This window comes from Marmota flaviventris, chromosome 1 (assembly GCF_047511675.1).
Source record: "Marmota flaviventris isolate mMarFla1 chromosome 1, mMarFla1.hap1, whole genome shotgun sequence".
In the NCBI taxonomy this organism is placed as follows: Eukaryota; Metazoa; Chordata; class Mammalia; order Rodentia; family Sciuridae; genus Marmota; species Marmota flaviventris.
This window is the reverse complement of record NC_092498.1, coordinates 195,698,880-195,716,950: the sequence shown is the minus strand read 5'-3', so window position 1 is coordinate 195,716,950 and position 18,071 is coordinate 195,698,880. Positions and strand designations below refer to the sequence as shown.

The 18,071-nt window shown below is 35.2% G+C and overlaps 1 protein-coding gene across 23 annotated transcripts in view; it reads left to right on the top strand.

Moving 5' to 3' along the window:
• Nucleotides 1-18,071, top strand: part of Lrrfip2 (LRR binding FLII interacting protein 2) — an 86,428-nt gene that overhangs the window by 12,410 nt on the left and 55,947 nt on the right. For all 23 annotated transcript variants that reach the window (XM_071619860.1, XM_071619799.1, XM_071619790.1 and 20 more), the window contains one exon: nt 11,761-11,847. In XM_071619860.1, the coding sequence (XP_071475961.1) occupies nt 11,761-11,847 (87 nt within the window). The remainder of the gene's footprint in view (nt 1-11,760; nt 11,848-18,071) is intronic.

The following is an 18,071-nucleotide window of genomic DNA, read 5'->3' as shown; positions in this document are numbered from 1 at the left end:
TACAGATGAGGAAACCATTGCACAGAAAAGTTAAATAACTTTCCCAAGGTTACATAACTGGGAAATAGAAGAACTTAGGTTTAGGTACATGAATTTTGGCTCCAGTCTGTGCATTTAACCACTTCCTATACTACACTATTTAATTAATCTTCTCCAGCTCCCCCGTAGCTTGTTTTTTCATGACTTTGAAAGCATTTATGCATCTTGATTCTCACAGAAATCTTGATCTAGGTAAGATAGGTATTATTATTAGTGTTATTTACAGTTGAGGGATCATCTGAAGGAGAGAGCTAACTATCTAAAAGGTATTAGAATCTGGTCTCCGATTCAGCCATTTAAAGCTGTTGTTTATTCTACTCTACCATACTGCTTCCAAGAGAAGTGGACTTTGCAGACTTGTAAACATGGTTTTGAATTCTGGCTCTGGCTAATAATTGGTTGAGTAATTTTGTGAAGTCACTTCTCTTGACCTCAGTTTTCTCATCTGTAAAATGGAAATAATACTGTCTTCCTGTCTCGTAGGCTATTGTTAGGCTTGTGGAGGCTATTTTTTTTTGCTTATTAAAAAGAAATAGTGAAAGCTGGGTTTGGTGGTGTGTGCCTATAATCCCAGTGGCTCAGGAGGCTGAGGCAAGAACTTGTGAGTTTAAAGCCAGCCTCAGAAACTTGTGAGGACATCAGCAACTTAGCCAGCCCTGTTTCAAGATAAAACATAAAAAGGGGAGGGAATGTAGCTCAGTTTTTAAGCACTGCTGAGTTCAGTCTCCAGTACCAAAAACCCCCCACTATAACCATGCTTTATGTCTTGAGACACTTTAAATACCCCTTTGCCTTGAATTAGGTATAGAAAATTGTTTCCTCTTCATTCCTATAATTCTAAAATAACTCCTTTAATCAATTCTTTCTCTTTTCTTTAACACTTTCATAGCCATTCATATGCTTCCACTCATACACTGGACGGTTGGCATTCATGGATAGTCCTTGATCCTTATTTTCTCCAGTGTGATCATCCCTTTCACCAAAAAATATTGACTTGCGTTAGAAACAAATAAAAATGAACAAAACCTCTACAACAATAAAAATGACAGCTTATTCTTTTTTTTCTTCAGTTAAATCTTAAGAGTTTAGTTTGTCTTTCCTCACTTCAGATTGTTTTTTGAAGTAGATAGGGAAGACCATAAATAAAGCAAAATAACCTTTTTTTTTTTTTTTCATCTTAACTAGTATCTGTTCAAGTTTCCATGCTTCTCAGTTAGCAAGAAAGCAGACAACCAGAGAGGATGAGAAGGAAAGGAAACAAAGAATATAAATGTGTTCCATATCTGGATAACTTTTATGCTAAAATATGTGGTAAAACACACATAAAATTTACCATCTTAGCCACTAAGTGTACGTATAGTTCTGTGGTATGAAGTAAGTTTATGCTGTTGTGCAACCATCACCACCGTCCATCTCTAGAACCCTTTTTATATTGCAAAACCTGAACGCATTTAAAAAAGATGTTGAAATGTTTGAAGTCTGTTCCATGGAAGTAGGAACGTGGGTGGATTTAGGAGCCTTGCATGTCTGTGATGGGAACATTGCTCAGTCTTTTACAGTTTTTGGAGGTGTCAGAAGTTGTCAGCAAGGTCACTAGAATTATCAGAAGACCAATCTGAAGGCTTATTGGCTTTTAGTGAAAATCTGAAAGAATATATCTAGTGTATTGAATCGGGGACCTCTAGGCAGCTAGCCTCTGTCTCAAGAGGAGAAAGATAAGGGTGGAATGAAAGCCAGTTCTGCTGCCTTCCCATATTCAGTTTGATGAATGTTTCTATGAGAAGAAATTGAAGCCTCTTGAAGTGTTTGCAAACAATCTTTTCTTCTTCTCCTCCTCCTCCTCTTCCCCCTCCTTTTTTTTTTTTTTGCAGTGCCGGGGATGGAACCCAGGGCTTTGTGTATTCTAGGCCAGTGCTCCAAACTGAGCTACACCCCAACCCTGCAAACAGTCATTTGAAGGTGTCACTAAAGCCTGGAATATTATTGCTTTCCTTGTTTTGAGCTGAAATTGTGAAGAAAACATGTTTTATGCACACTTCTTCCAATGGAATTCATCAGAATGTTGTTTAGTTTTTGAACTGATGATCTGAGATTTCTTTTGGCTCTAAAATTCTGAGATTTCTTTTAAGATTTATGACTTACAAAAAAAAAAAAAAACCAAATAAAACAAACAAAAAAAAAAAACCGACGCTAGGTGCAATGGTGCACACCTGTAATCCCAGTGGCTCAGGAGGCTAAGGCAGGAGGATCTCAAGTTCAAAGCCAGCCTCAGCAAATGGCTAGGTGCCAAACAACTCATCGAGACCTTGTCTCTAAATAAAATACAAAATAGGGCTGGGAATTTGGCTCAGTGATTGAGTGCTTCTGAGTTTGATTCCTTGCCCCCCCCCCCCCCAAGAAAAAGAAATTGATGTTCATATGCACAGTTCTTTTAAATCTAAAGAATGAATGTCGGACATAGGAACTGATTATAATCTATAAGAACTGGAGTGTAGTTGATAGTGTCCAGAGATTTTTACATTGACCAGAAGATACATGTAAATACATTTGGAATACAAAAGTACTTGTGATAATAAGGAAGAATGGTAGCTCTATGGTTATATAACTCATGTGGCTGCTGGAATGTTCTGGTTTCCTTTTTTTTTTTTTTTTTTAAGTATATAATTCAGTGGCATTAATGACATTCACATTCACAGTATTATGCAACTATCACCCCATCACCATTATTGATTTCCAAAACTTTTTCATCACTGCAGACAGAAACTCTTAACTATTAAGCAATAACTCCCTAGTATTCACTTTTTCAACTCCTGGTAACCTTTAATCTACTTTATGCCTCTATTAGTTTGTCTCTTCTAGATGTTTCATGTGAATGAAATTATGCAATATTTGTCTTCTATGTGTATCTTATTTCACTTAGCATAATATCTTAAGGATTCATGTTTGTTGTAACATATACCAGATCTCATTCCTTTTTTCTTCTTTTAAACAACTTTATTCCTTTTTAGGCCAAATAATATTTCATTGTGTGTATGTACTACCTTTTGTTTATATATGTTTATCTATTGATGCATCCTTGGTTGGATTTCATTTTGTTGCCTAAGAAAGTTAATGGCCAGATTAGGCATCTTGGAGAATCTGAAGTTTGTGGTTTATGATTCTAGATTAACAGCTTCAGGAGAAAGATACACAGGGGAGAATTTTGCTTACTTTAAAATACTTTCCAGTGTTAACTGCTTTATGGAATGGTCTTCTCACAGTAATTTCACTACTTTTAGTAATTTATTCATTTGTAGGCTCTGGTAAACTTTTGGCAGGGATAAAAGCTTTTTTAAAATGTAGAGAATTATCATAATCAGTAATAATTATGAGCATTAATGCCATCTTTCATTTTAGAATATAGTTCCTTTTTAAAAAACAAATTTTTTGATGTCATTGCTCAGTAAATATTGAGGGCATGGGCTAAGGACTTTAAATGAATTTAATCCTCACAACAATCCTGTGAGTTAGTCTACTATTATTATTTTATCAGTGATGAATCCTTGGTATGGAGAAGTGAAGTAACTTGCCTTAAGAATGGCTAGAGCCGAAAATTGCACTTGGCTTCTGCACTCTTAACTGTGGTCCGTCCCATAGCATCAACCTGGAAGCAAGGAGGATAGAGAAGCCAGAGTTAGGTCAATGGTTCTACTCACTGCTCTCTGGGAGATGTTTGGCAATGTACGGAGAAATTTTTGCCTGTCTCAATAAAAGAGATTAGAGTAGGGAAGACGTGTTACTGGCATTTGTGGATAGAGGCCAGGAATGGTGCTAAATATCCTAGTGTACAGTTCAGCTTCCTATATCAAGGTAATATCTGGCCCAAAGGTCAATAGGGAGGAAATTGAGAATCCTACATAGGTTCTTACAGCCTGTATTTAGGATTTTGCTCTTTGTACTAAAAGCAAGGGAAAGCTTTGGAAATTTTTTGTAGGGTTATGACATGATCATATTTGAGCTTTAAAAGAATGACTTACTGAAGGTTGGAAATTGTTATCAGAGGGTCTTTAGTGCATTCAAGGAAATGAAGCCTGAGACTATAGAGATGATGATGGCCAGCTTAGAATGGTGACAGTGGAGTTGGTGAAAGGTGGTTGGAAGGAGAAGTTAAATAGTCAGTGCTCAATGAATAATTATAGTTGAATGGCAGAGAGAGACGTTTTGCTTTTTTATCTGGATGAATGGTGGAGTGGGGAGGGACTATGAATATATGTTGTGTTTAAGGTGCCTGTTAGACACCTACATGGACATTATAAAGAAGTGATTTGAGAATATAGGTCGAGAGCTCAATGAAGAGGTTCGGGCTGTAGATTAACATTTAAGAGTTGTGAGTATATAGAAGTAATTGAACCCATAAATGTGAATGAGATCATTTAGTGAGAACGTATAGCATTCAAGAAGATCCCTCTTTGGTCTCAGCCTTAAAATGCTACAGAATTTTCAAAATCAAGTCTAGAGGTTTTCTTAGTTCTGCCACACACACACACACACACACACACACACACACACACTTACTTTTTTTTTTTTTTTTTTTGGACATGTGCTAGGCATCCACCCAGGGCCTTGTACATGCTAGGCAAGTGCTCTCTCTATTCCTGAGCCACATCCCCAGCCCTCTGACATGTTTTAAATTATCTTATGTGCTTGGTCCAGATTATCCTATGTAAACTGGATTTGTCTGGGAAAAAAAAAAAAAAAAAAAAAAAAAAAACTCCGCAGGAGGCAGAATTACTGAGAATTACTGTTACTTAAAACTTAAACGTGTTCTCAGTATTAGTACATAAAAATTCATCCATATAGAAAGTGAAGTTTTTTCCATTTCTAGCCAGTTTTAAAAAAAAATCAAAATTCTCCCCTTTCCTGTTTTTATTAGGAAGATCTTTTATTTATTTGGGCAGGTACTGGGGATTGAACCCAGGGTCTTGTATATGCTAGGCAAGTGCTCTCCCCTGAGCCATATTTCCATCTCTTTGGTTAATTCTTTTGAAAAGAGCAAATTTAAGTTGTTGTGGTTTTAGTCATTTAGAATTCCTTCAAGTGGTATTAACGCATGAATTTAGCCAATTCCTGGTGAGTGCAGACCTTCCTCCATGTTTTTCCCACTTACTGAACTAAAGTTAAGGACAGTAGGATGTGTGGTTAGGGTAGCACTCTCTTGTCCTTTGCCTTACCCTCATGCGCAGCATGGCCTTGGTCAGTTTTTCTGTCATTGCAAGTGTTAGTCTCAGTATCTCACTGTTCCTTGATTTGTTTCTCTATTCAGAATTAAAGGAGGATTTTTGTGATCTAAGATTTAATTTTGTCTCAGACTGAAACTTTCAGTGTCATAATCTTTGCCATATTCTGTGATTTACAAGGATTTAGAGGGAAAAAAATTCAGATAGTACAGTAGCATTAACCTAAACGTGAAGGTGGTGCTGGCAACACCTTTTTCCACTCCAGAAGCATTTTTACTAGAACCAGGATTCATTTTGGTTAGATATGTCATTGTAGATAAAAAGTTTCACTTTTTCTGCTCTATTAGCTTGTATTCAGACCTCAGTAATAAAGTCCTTAACCTTAGATTTCCTCTATCATTCCAAAAGAATATTTTCACTGTCAAAAGGCCTCTGAATAAAAGAAAGATATATTTGTTTGACACCAGAAAAAAGATGAGTTAAAATTCCTAGGTTTTTATGTAACACATGTTGATGTTCATGTTCAGAAAAATTTAAATATTTGTCAATTACCAAAAGTTTTTTAGAAAATGGTTAAATATATTGGAAGATCTAATTAAGAAAAATTGTATCTAAGATTTTGTACTAAAAGGAAGTTGCTAGGAAATGGAGTAATAATTTTTATTTGTTAATTTGGTAACCATGGCAACACAATAAATATTATGTCTCTTAATTTGTCTTTCAGTGTTCTTTTGGCATGAGTGTCATGGAAGAATAAACAAATTAAACACAGCAAAGTCTGAGTCTTAGTTACCTGAGTTAGTCATTTTCTTTGAATGTATCACTTTCTAAAATTCTATAGTTAACATTCCTTGAAGTTAAAGCATAGTCTGTAAAAGCCCAGATTATACCTTACCTCTTTTATTCCAGCCAATTTTATAGGTTTTATATTATAAATATAAGCGCAGGCTGATAATTCCAGACTCTGTTGACTCAGTTCAGTACATTTCTGTTAAATTATGAATTTTAAATTTGCCTGCTTTTAAAACTGTTACATGATTGCAGTGTCACAGAAGTTTTTAAACTGGAGGATTTTCTTCTTCTAAAGGCATTTGAATGAGTGGCTCAATGTAGTATTCTTATTCAATACAGAAAGGTTTTGATAATGATATAAATATTCCCGAATTCAGCACTCCCAACATGAACAAATGTCGATTCGTTACAATTACTTCAGATCTTTTCTTTAAAAAGATAGGAGGGAAGAAAGGGAAAAGATGAAATTACAAACCAAGTTTAAGGCCCTTTGTTTCATTTTCCAGGCTTATTCACCCTTTCTCCCCATCATGGGGAATCACTAACAAAATCAGAAAGTGTCGCTGTTTTTGAAGTTCTAACATTTATCTGCATAAACAGTATTGTTTTGTGGATTTTTGTGTATTGGTTTGTAACTGCTCTGTATGGATGTATGTGAATACTGTGGAAGACTCCCAGAATAGGAGAATCTCATGCTGCTAGAAAGGAGTTGGAGTGGGAGGAGGTGATGCTGGGGAGGAAGGAGGGACCAATCAGGAAAGTATTTATGCATTTGATTTTGAATACTGTGGGGGCCACTTAAAGGATACATAACTTATCAGATTTGAATTATATTACTATAATTACCTTATCTACCTTGTTGGGAGGGACTAGTAGAAGGCAGAAAACAGAAAGCGGCTGTTCTGACCTTGGTGAGAGGTGATGAGAGTGTGAATTTAGGCAGAGACAGTGGAATGGGAAGTTGGGATAGAAGAAATAATCAAGAGATGGGAACTTAATGGGAGTGAGGTCATTGAGACTAAATAAATATGGTGGGAAGATAAAAAAAAAAAGGAAGAAGCCTCATGATTCTTATTTCATATTTTGGCTAATGAAACATTTGAAGGGCAAATATAAAGAGGAAGACGAAGTTTAAAGGAAGGATTATAAATTAAATTGGGGGTATAGTGAGTTCAAGGTTCTAGTGGGTAGAGGGACAGCTCTAGTGTTTGATAGCCAGTTAGAGCAGAATTGTTGGGGGAAAGGTTTGGCTTGGATACAAAGATTTGCAGACTATCTCTATCTCCCAGGAGAAAACCTAAAATGAAAAGAGTAGATCAAGCCTGGAAGCTTTAGTTATATTACAGATTTAAGGATCTAACAGAGAAGAATGTGCCCATGAAGGATTCCGGGGAAGAGTGGTCAGAGTAAAGGGGAAAACCAGCAAACAAAAACTCTTGCAGAATGTCAAGAGATGAAAATTTTAAGAAGCAATGAGTGATTATGGCATTGAAAGTCCAGAAAGGAAAATTGAGATAAGAATTTTAAAAATTCCACTGGGTTTGGTACAGGTCATTCATGAGCTTTCCTTGAACAGCTTCAGTTAAGTGACTTTGGCAGAAGCCAGACTGCTATCATTTGAAGAGAGTGAGAAAAGAGGAGGAAGGTGTGAGAAAACTTAGCTGTAAATAGAACACAGGATAGAACTGAAGTATGGTGGGATTTTTTGTTGTGTTCTGCTTTTTAAAGATGGCATAGTCTTTGAACCTACCTTTGAGAAGAAACCAATAGAAGGAGAAAGTAAAGATTAAGGAGATAGATGATAGGGTAAGGTCCCTGAGGAAGGTGAGGCTCACATCATGGAGAAGATGTGTTCAAGAGTAAGTGTGTGGGTTGGGCATGTTTGACCTGAAATGACAGGAGGCGGGGCATTTCTTCTGGTGGAATGACAAAGTAAAAAGGAAGTGTTCCAAGATTGGGAGATCTGTTAGAAGCTGGGGAAGGTGTAGATAGAATGCCTCCTTTATGCCTCAAGATTCCTTTTGTCATGAAAAAGTATTGGCACAGGAAAGGAAATCCTAAAAGCATAAGGGCTAGAATAATAAACGCAAAGAGAACAGTGCTGGACTAATCAGATTTTGTAGAATTTTTCCCATTGATAATGATGACCTTTATATTTCTTAGAAATATTCTTCTTGTACTGAAACTCTGTACCCAGTAATTAATAATTCCCTGTTCCCCTTTCCCCTCAGTCTTTGGCAACTACCACCTACTTTTGGTCTCTATAAATTTGATTACTTTAGGTACCTCATTAAAGTGGAGTTATACAATAGTTGTTCTCTTGTGTCTGGCTTAAGTCATTTATCATGTTTTTAAGATTCATACATGTTAGCATGTATTAAAACTTTCTTTTAAAGGCCAAATAATAATCCATTGTATGTATAAATCACAATTTTATCTATTTATCCATTGATGAACATTTAGATTGTTTCTACCTTTTGGCTATTGTGAATAATGCTGCTATGAACCTTGTTGTTTAAATTATCTTGAGTCTTTGCTTTTAATTCTTTTGTATGTATATCCACAAGTGGAATATTGGCTCATGGTCATTGTGTGTTTGGTTTTTTAACTTTGTTCCGTTTGTTTTATGTGTGTGAGGTACATGGTAAATGAATCTAAAGCACTTCTTTTATGCCACTGTATTCTGAGGTAAAAATGTTAGTAGTACTTCCTAGAAGTATAATTTATGTACTCAAAATATTCTACTTAAAAATGTGTCAGTTATAAAGTATGTTTGTCTCTAGAAGGTAGGAATCAACCTTTACTCCTTGCTGTGCTTACTATGTGGTAACAATGTATAGAAAGAAACAGATAAGGGAATATTAAATTCTGTTTACTTCTTTTAAAGTGTGTAGTTAGTGGTCTTTCTTCAGTACCATCTCCAAAGGAGGTAATTCCTGAGTTTTAGATAAAGTTGGCTAACTAACCAAGGAAAGAAAGTTTGTCTTTGGAGCCCAAGGTTTTTTTGTTTTTATTTATTTATTTAATTTTGTTGTTGTTCTCTTTTGTTGTGAAAGAAGTCTTATTAAAGAATAGATTCTGTTGATGTATAACTTATGTTTTGTTAGGAAGTCTCATTTTAGTATAATGTGCAGAATTGGCCATAGACAGATCCTAGAAGGTAGAGTAGGCATTTTCGAGTTGAATTTCTAAAAGAGGTACAAAGCTAATACACATGGCAATGAAAATTCCTGCTTATTGCCATGGTTCTATGTTAGAAAGGATTTGCAAGTTTTGTTACTGTGTAGTTTAAAATATATATATTTTTTGCTATGTATTGATGTATAACTTAGCCTCTAAGTCTTTTTCTATAAAATACAAAGGCTAGGAAGAGTGTTGTCTACTCATAGTCCAGAGGGGTAAAGAAGACATCTTGAAGCAGAATATAAGATTTTTAAAAAATATTTTTTAGTTATACATGGACACAACATCTTTATTTTCTTTGTGTATCTTTATGTGGTGCTGAGGATCAAACCCAATGCCTCACATGTGCAAGGCAAGTGCTTTACCACTGAGTCATAACCCCAGCCCCAGAATATAAGATTTTTAAAAGATAGAAGTCAATGTAAAATTTATGTGAGAATACTAATTGTTATGGATATGTTAGTGGTTATCACATAAGGGTATGTAAATTATAATTTATTTTGCATGGTTTTTGCTATTAAAAGGCCAGTTAAGTAGAATGGGAAATTGACAGAATTGAGGGAGTTAAATAGAAGTTAACTGTTAAACTATCTTCTCTCCTTAAAGCCCTCTGTGACCTTGCTGGGTAAAAGGAATTTCTTCCTCCAGCCTGCTTTGTTCCCCATAATCCTTGTGCTTATCTCCCTTAACTTTGATTGTGAGCTGCTTTAGGGCAGAAATGTCATATCCTACTGTGTATTTTAATCATCTCACATAATTGCTTACACATAGTAGATCCTTTTAAACATTGTTTGTTGTTTGAGTCTTTTATTATAAGACTTGCACAAATATAATAAAATGGGAAGAAGCAACTACTGTAGTTATCAAAAGTAATAATCTAAATCAGAGTTAGGATGTGGCCAAGGACAGAGGAAACCCGTAAGATAGAAACCAGAGAGCAGATTTTAAGGTTTCATGGGATGCCTCAAGTTATTTCCTTATCTCATTTCCTAACTGTGACTCTGGCCTATGGCCTGAAATTTATTTGTTTATTTAGCAGACATTAAAGCATGAAGTTGTGGGATGATGGAAGCTTACAATTAATAAAGCACAACAGAAGCATGGGTATATTATATTGCTCTATGAAAGAGGGAATGCGGGGAAATCTTCATAGAAGATTTTAATATTTTAGCTAAATCAGAGAAGGGAGAGTACTTCCTGCCAAGCAGATAGTCTGAGAGGCTTAGCCAAACACAGTTATAGAGTCCAGGCAGAGAGAGAGAGAGAGAGAGAGAGAGAGAGAGAGTTGGGATGCACCTGGTCCATATGTAACAAGTTCTGGGAAATAACGTGGGGACCTTACTATGAGTAGTCTTATTTCTGTATTTGCCTCTTTTATCTTCTTTTTGTATTGTTTCTTGGAGTTTTTGCTTTAATAGTTTTTTATTAATAGTGGGGAGCAAGGGAGGTATTTTACATGGCTGAGTGACATAAACAGAAGTGTGTTAGTATGCATTAGAGGGCAGATTCTGGAGGTAAGAAGATGGTTTTGGAGGCAGTTGGAGTAAGTCCAAGCAAGAGATGTGTTCCTGTTGTATGCTTCCATTTATATGAGATGTGCATAGGCAAATTTAGAAGGTAGATAAATTGGAAAGTAGTTTGGTGGTTGCCAGGAACTGGAGGTAAGGTGTGATAGGGAGTGGCTACTAATAAATAAAGGGTTTTTTTTGGGGGTGATGACAATATCCTATCACAGTAGTGATTATTGTATGTCCTTATATAATATTATATTAAAAACCACTGAATGTATACTTTTAAATAGTGATTTTTTGAAATTTTTGGTTGTACTGGGGTCTGAACCCAGGGTCTTGCACATGCTAGGCAAGTGCTCTACCACTAAGCTACATCCTAGTCTCCCAACCCTTTTTATTTTCTTCTGAGATAGGATCCTGCTCTTGAACTTGTTGTCCTCCTGCTTACCCTCTTGAACAGCTGGAATTACAAAGAGGTGCTGGTATGCTTGTTTAAATGGCGAATTTGATAACATGCAAAGTATATCCCAATTTAAGAAAAGGCAAGGCTAGAAAAAGAGACAGAAAGAGACTATATAGAATGTATGTAGAGTTCCTGAAAAAAGTATGGTTTGAGAGATATTCAGTGATGGAGAATTGGTATCATTTAGAGACCGAATATTGTCAATATTCAAAATGAAATAGTAGCTGGTTCTGAAATTTCTAGTTTTGTGTGATTGAATTGATGGGGAAAGAAATGCTAGAAAAAGATCATTTTGGAGACATATGTATTGAACTGTTTGAAATATGTTAAATGTGTAAGCAAGGTAAGCCATTAAAGATAATAATCTAGCTGTGAGGAGAGACTTTGGAACTAGAGAGAGAAACAGATGTATAGAAGTTGACTGAAGAGGCCAGTCAAACTTGCTGACATCTTCCAACCCTCCTTTAGAAAGTCATGTTCCTTTTGCTTCGTATCCTCAAATGTGGTATACAAGTTGTTTTTGTTTTGTAAAGCTGAGTTTTATGTTACTTTTCAGGCAGAGGCAAGGCTAGCAGCAAAACGCGCTGCCCGGGCAGAAGCAAGAGATATACGCATGAGAGAACTGGAACGACAACAAAAAGAGGTAATTTGGGGAAATAGAACCATAATTTCATGCTTACCCCCCGCCCCCCCAAAAATCAATACTTGGCCCGTTTAATTCTGATTCCTTTTGAAACACTGGGAATAGTCTAACTTGCTATATGTGTTTTAATAAGCCATTCTGTGTTAATCAATGAAATGTAATATTTGTTTTAAATAATAAATGATTTTGTTTTTTGTGTATGCATTGTTAGAAGTTCTTATAATAAGTGCTTTACTTATGTTCACTAAAGTAGGTGTGGAGATGACAAAACTATTTAGTATACCCCTAAATGTCCTAGTATTTGGATTAATTGTGATATCTGTATAGTAAAACAGTGACAGATCAGTCTTATAATTTTGAGACATATTTAATAATCATTAAAAATATTCATGTAAAAAAATGAAAAGAAAAAGAAAAACAAGTGAAACTGTAAAACTGGTAGGACCCAATTTTGTGTTACAAAAATTAGTACCCATCTATAGGGTCAACCTTCTAGAAAGAATATTGATTACTGTCAACACTTTGGTTTGACTGTGTTGGGAGTTATGATTGATTTTACATACTTTTTTTTCCTAGCTTACAAATTTTTGATACGCTATTATCATCAGAAAAGCAGAAAAAGGCTTATGGAAATTGAACTGACTAAAATGAAATACTTTTTATGCTTTCCTTCTGACATTGACTTGGCCCTAAAAATCCCCATAAAAATATTTTTGATATTGTATTAGTATAAGGGGGAAACACCTGTGGGGAAATATTAAGCACTTTTGTTTTATGTTAGTGGTGGATTTTCTGCTAGTGAGTTAAAAAGAAATTTATGTATTCTATGTTTTATCATAGTTCAAAAACACAAATAGTTGATGTTGCTAATTTTTTTAACCTCATAAAGTTTCAAATATCAAATAGAAATTTTGACTGAAAATGGAAATGTTACAATGTATTGTCTTTTATATTCATAGGATTTTACTAAAATATAAACAGGAGACAGTTATTACATATAAGTTCAATTTATGATCTTCTAAACTTCAGAGAACCATGCATCTTTCTATTATTGAACATATTTAGCTTCGTAGTTTTGTATAGGTGAATGTGTAATTTTTAGTCACCTATCATGTTCTTTAGGGCAAATATGTATGAATAAGAATTTTTTGGAGAATATAGTGTTTTGGAAACTGTTCAGTTATGAAACTTTTGCATTTGTAGCACTCTCATCATTCCTTTGACAAGAAATGGGGACAGATTCACAAGTGGCTGGTAGGCTAGAATTGCCTGTCCTGCATGTTGTGATAAGTTGCTGACATAATGCAGTTTTGAAGTAAAACATTGACTAATGGTTTGCAAAGTAGAAGTGTTTGGCCTGTGTGAACCTAAAGGTCATGAAATATCTGTTCTGGCTGAAGTGGACCAAATGTGTACTTGGAATCCAACCATTTTCTGTTGTGATCAGCAACTTCACTTTCGTTTCATGAGTGCCCCTGAAAAAGAAAGATTGAGAAAATGAATGCTTGTTTTCTTCTTATGGGTTTGTCCTTTTCTTCTTCATATCCTTCCTTTCCCCCATCCTCATTAAGAAAACTGAGTCCCTTGGGTCTCCGTGAAGAGATGACATAAGTCATTCTTCCATGTTCCCTGAAAACGATTCTTTTTAGCTCAGCTCTCTCAGCTCCTTTCCAAGTCCTTTACCACAGCTTCCAGGTTTGTTAGCTCTAAAAGCAATTCGTAAATCAGTAAAAGTTATTGTGAATCACTCCTAAATTTGAATGTTTTTCAAAGTTTATTAGTTTTCTGTCTCTTTTTGTAAGGGTTCTGAACTTGGTATGTGACTGAACTTGGGAGGTAGAATATAAAACCTTAAAATCTCATGCAGACTTTTGGAAGTATGTGTAGACATTGAAAGTACGTATAGTTGTTTTTTTTTTTTTTTTTTGACAGTGCTGGGGATTGAACTCAGGGGCTTTGAGTGTGTGCTAGGCAAGTACTCTTTTCACTGAATACCCCAAGACCAGAAGTATGTGTATTTTTATGGGAAGTGCTCACAGGTATTTTTATCATAAGAGAAAGTCTATGACTCCTGCAGGGTTAAAAACCATTGTCTGATTGCTGATAAACAAGCAGCTTCCATAAGCAAATTTCTCCTATAGCAGCATTTTAAGGTATAACCAGAATTAAAATATTTATAATGTAATGACCCTTGAACTTAAACCTTTATCGTAATTCTCATTGAGATATTGTTTTATAAAAGAAAGAAAAAAGATGCTTGGTAACTTTAAATTGCATGATTCCCTATGGATGTGTTTGTTATTTTGGAGTGGAGTTTGTTCCTGATTGTAACTAAAGCTAGCCTAATTAATTAATTTATTTAATGTGCCTTCTGTGGGTTAGTATTATTGTTGATGCATTAAAAATGCTTCATGTAAATAAAACAAATCACTTAATTGCACATTTTCCCAGGAAAATTAGCTTTATTTGTTGTTTAAATTGTGTATTATCATTCCAAAGTTAAATGGCCAAAGCTTTTAATGTTATAGAGCAAACCAAAAAAAAAAAAATAAAATAAACAAAAATAGAAAAGCATATATTATTAGAAATCTAATATTTGATTTGTATATTCAAGGACCATGAAAATCTCCCCTAACTTTAATACTTTTTTGTGTGAGACTGATTTGTTGGAACATGAATTAGGGAACAAAAGGACATGGGGCTCAGGGACTCAGCAATGAAGCTAACTTGAGAAACCCCTGTGCATCGATCAGTGTGCTGTATTAGTGCTTTTTACCTAGGTTCCATTTCACATTTTAAGACAGGTAACACTATTTCCATTTTATAGATGAGAAGATAAAGGATTGTTAAAGTAGATAACTTGCTGTATAGTTCTTGGCAGAGTTGGAATTTTCAAGGTAGAGAGTGCCACAGCTGCCAGTAGTTTGCAAAGTGACACAACCAGGTGGAGCCTACATTTTCCTGGGCCTCCAGATAATCTTAGTTTAGCCAACTTTCATTGAACCTAATCATTCTGATTTTAAATCTGTTGTCTTTAATCAGTAACATGTTGGTGTATGTCTGGAGGAGTAGATGCAGTTTCTAATGTTTTCCAATTTGAAACTGAAGGAGTGACTCTAGCCTGAACTTAGAAAATTTAATTTGTTGATAGAGAAGATAGTCAAGGGGGCCGTGGTTTTCTTTCTTTTTTTGGGGGGCAGGGGGAGGGTACAAGGGATTGAACTCAGGGGCACTCAACTGCTGAGCCACATCCCCAGCCCTATTTTGTATTTTATTTAGAGCCTGGGTCTCACTGAGTTGCTTAGCACCTTGCTTTTGCCGAGGCTGGCTTTGAACTTATGATCCTCCTTCCTGAGCCTCCCAAGCCACTGGGATTATAGTTGTGTGCCATCATGGCCTGGTTTGTGGTTTTCTTTTAATGAAACCATTTCATACTCACTTCAAGTGAACTTTTCCAAAACATAGTATGTTTTATTTTTATAAGTTGAATTTAAATTTGTTAAAACATTATTTACCAGATCGTTTGGAACAAATATACATCCATCTTTTACAACATCATTCTATTAACTCAGGTTTCTTTAATCATAAGGAGGATTCCTGGAGTAATGACAATGTGTGTTGCTTTCCTTGACTATGCAAGAAAGGGATACTCTGCCTTGTAATTCGTTCCTAAAAACAGGGTTTACTGTAATTTATATTTGGCCAGTGGTGCTGTTAATTCAAGAAAAGCCATTGGCAGTTAAATCCTACTCTAGAAATACCTGGGAGATGAAGCTTTTTGTTCTTCCAGAGAAGGAGGAGTCTTGAGTAAAAACCAGAATACCTTACCACCACCACCTGGCTCCTTGTAATTAATGAAGAATTAGCTAGTGTAGGATGGTATCTTTAAGATTCAGTGGTCTGGTGAGCCTGAGGATCTGTATGCCTGTCCCAGGTTTATGACTTTGCAGATACTTACTTAATCTTTCTTTTTGTTTTTTAAATATATTTCTTTTTAGTTGTTGATAGATCTTTATTTTATTTATTTATATGCAGTACTGAGACTCAAACCCAATGTCTCACACACGCCAGGCAAGTGTGCTTCTGCTGAGCCACAGCTCCAGCCCTCTTACTTAATCTTTCTGTGGTATAACTTTCCTTCCTGTAAAATGAAGGGATCAGACTAGGTGGTCTCTAAGGACCCTTTGAACTCTTAAACATAATTATAGAGTTGTTACTAGAGTCTTTTATACAAGGGTTTCCTTCTGTTTGCTACTATGCAAAAGTTTTCAAAGTATGAGGAGTAATTAAAATTTTCCCGCGTGCTTTCTTTGCCTAATATAAGAGAGGTGATACTTGGCAGACTCTTGGTAGATTCTTGGTAGACTCTGGGTAGAACATGTGTTTTGAATGTTTTTGGTATAATAAGTTTCTTTGAGCTTGCCTTACTATTTTACCTGAACATTTATTTTTTAGTTAGGTTTAGAGAAGTTCTTCTGTTCAGTGTGGTAGCCACTAGTCATGTGTAGGTGTTAAATTTCAATTTAAATTGACCAAAAATAAGTACAACTTAAAATTTAGTTTCAAGTGCTCAGTAGACACATGTGGCTACTAGCTATCATGTAATGAGAGCACAAATAAAGAACACTTTCATTCTCTCAGAAAGGGCTGTTGGATAGTGCTTATTTAAGGTATAGTTTATGATTATGGGAATAAACTGTATTCTCTCTTCAAATTGCCTGGCCTATATGGGAGTTATGTTTTCTTTTCAGTCTTCTGATGTCTCTTTAAGCAAGGCTTTCAAATGGAGCTAAATGAAAAGCTGTTCATTTTTTTTTTTTTGTGTATGGTGCTGGGATTGGATCTGGGGCCTGGTGCTTGCTTGCTAGGCAAGTATTCTATTGCTGAGCCACACCCCCAGCCCAAAAACTGTTTAAATATAGAGGTATATCTGAACTTCATAAGGTATTTAAATTAATTTAGAATTATAATAATAATTGAAAATAAATATGAATTCAACTGTCTTTGCTGCATCTTTGATGGAATATGCTTTTTTAGATTTTTTTAAACAAATACTCCTATGTGGTTGGTACAGTGAGAAGAAAGGCTAACATAAAGTGAAGCTTGAACATTAAACCTTGAATATTACTCTAATACCCAAAATAACATTGAGAGGTGCATGTAGAATTAATTTCGCTGAGAGGAGCATGTAGAATAAATTTGCCTCCTGGTTGGTTAAACTAACCAAGTTAACCAGACTGGCATTGGTTATTGTTTAAGCTGTATACCCTGCCAGGCTAATGCATATACTCCCAAAACTTTTGTGGTGTAACTGGATAAAGAAAATGAAGAAATATGCTTGGTTCCTGTATGTGACTGTTATATAGCAGAAAATGTGAATCTAAACGATCAGAACACCCGATTGGAAATTGAAACATTGAATCATAATGGTGCTTATCAATACATGTCAGAGCAAATTTGATCAATTTGGCAATGTACATAGCAGATGTCAACCAGGATATTTTTGGAATTATACTCAAAGATCATGACCAAAAAGAGATAATATACTATTATGTTTTGGTTGAATTACTGTTTCTATTTTGAAATGAATAGTCATATATACCCCCATGTATTTGTTCTTCTTATGAAATGATCATGCTGGATTGCCATGAGGTGTTGTGGCATTGATTGTTTTTGGAAAAGATATTGTGAATATTGACAGAAGTGAATCTACTTAAGACATTTTGTGTAGACTTTTAGTATAAATTACTTTAATACTTTGACTTTGAAATTATGAAATATCAGAAATTCCTTTTGGTTTTAGGTGACAATGTTCTTAGGGCTAGCCATTTGATTTCACATGTGTCAGGCTTTAGTGCTCCATTGCTAATAACAGAATATGGAAAAATTTAGAATTATATATGCTTTAGTCAACTAATGTTAAGCTATAGTCAATCTTTATAAACCACATCAGGTATGACTCTTGATAATTTAATCAACTTTAAAATATGTGATGTTTTTCTAAGCATAAGTAGTTTTTTTTTTCTTTTACTTTGTTTTTGTTTTTATTTTTTGGTACTAGGGTTTGAAGCCTCTACCACTGAGCTATATCCCCAGCCCATTTTTATATTTGGGTTAGAGTCTTACTAAGTTCCCAAGGCTGGCTTCAAACTTGTGGTACTTCTATCTTAGCCTCCTTAATCACTGGGACTATAGGTGTGTGCCATCACACCCCGCTAAACATC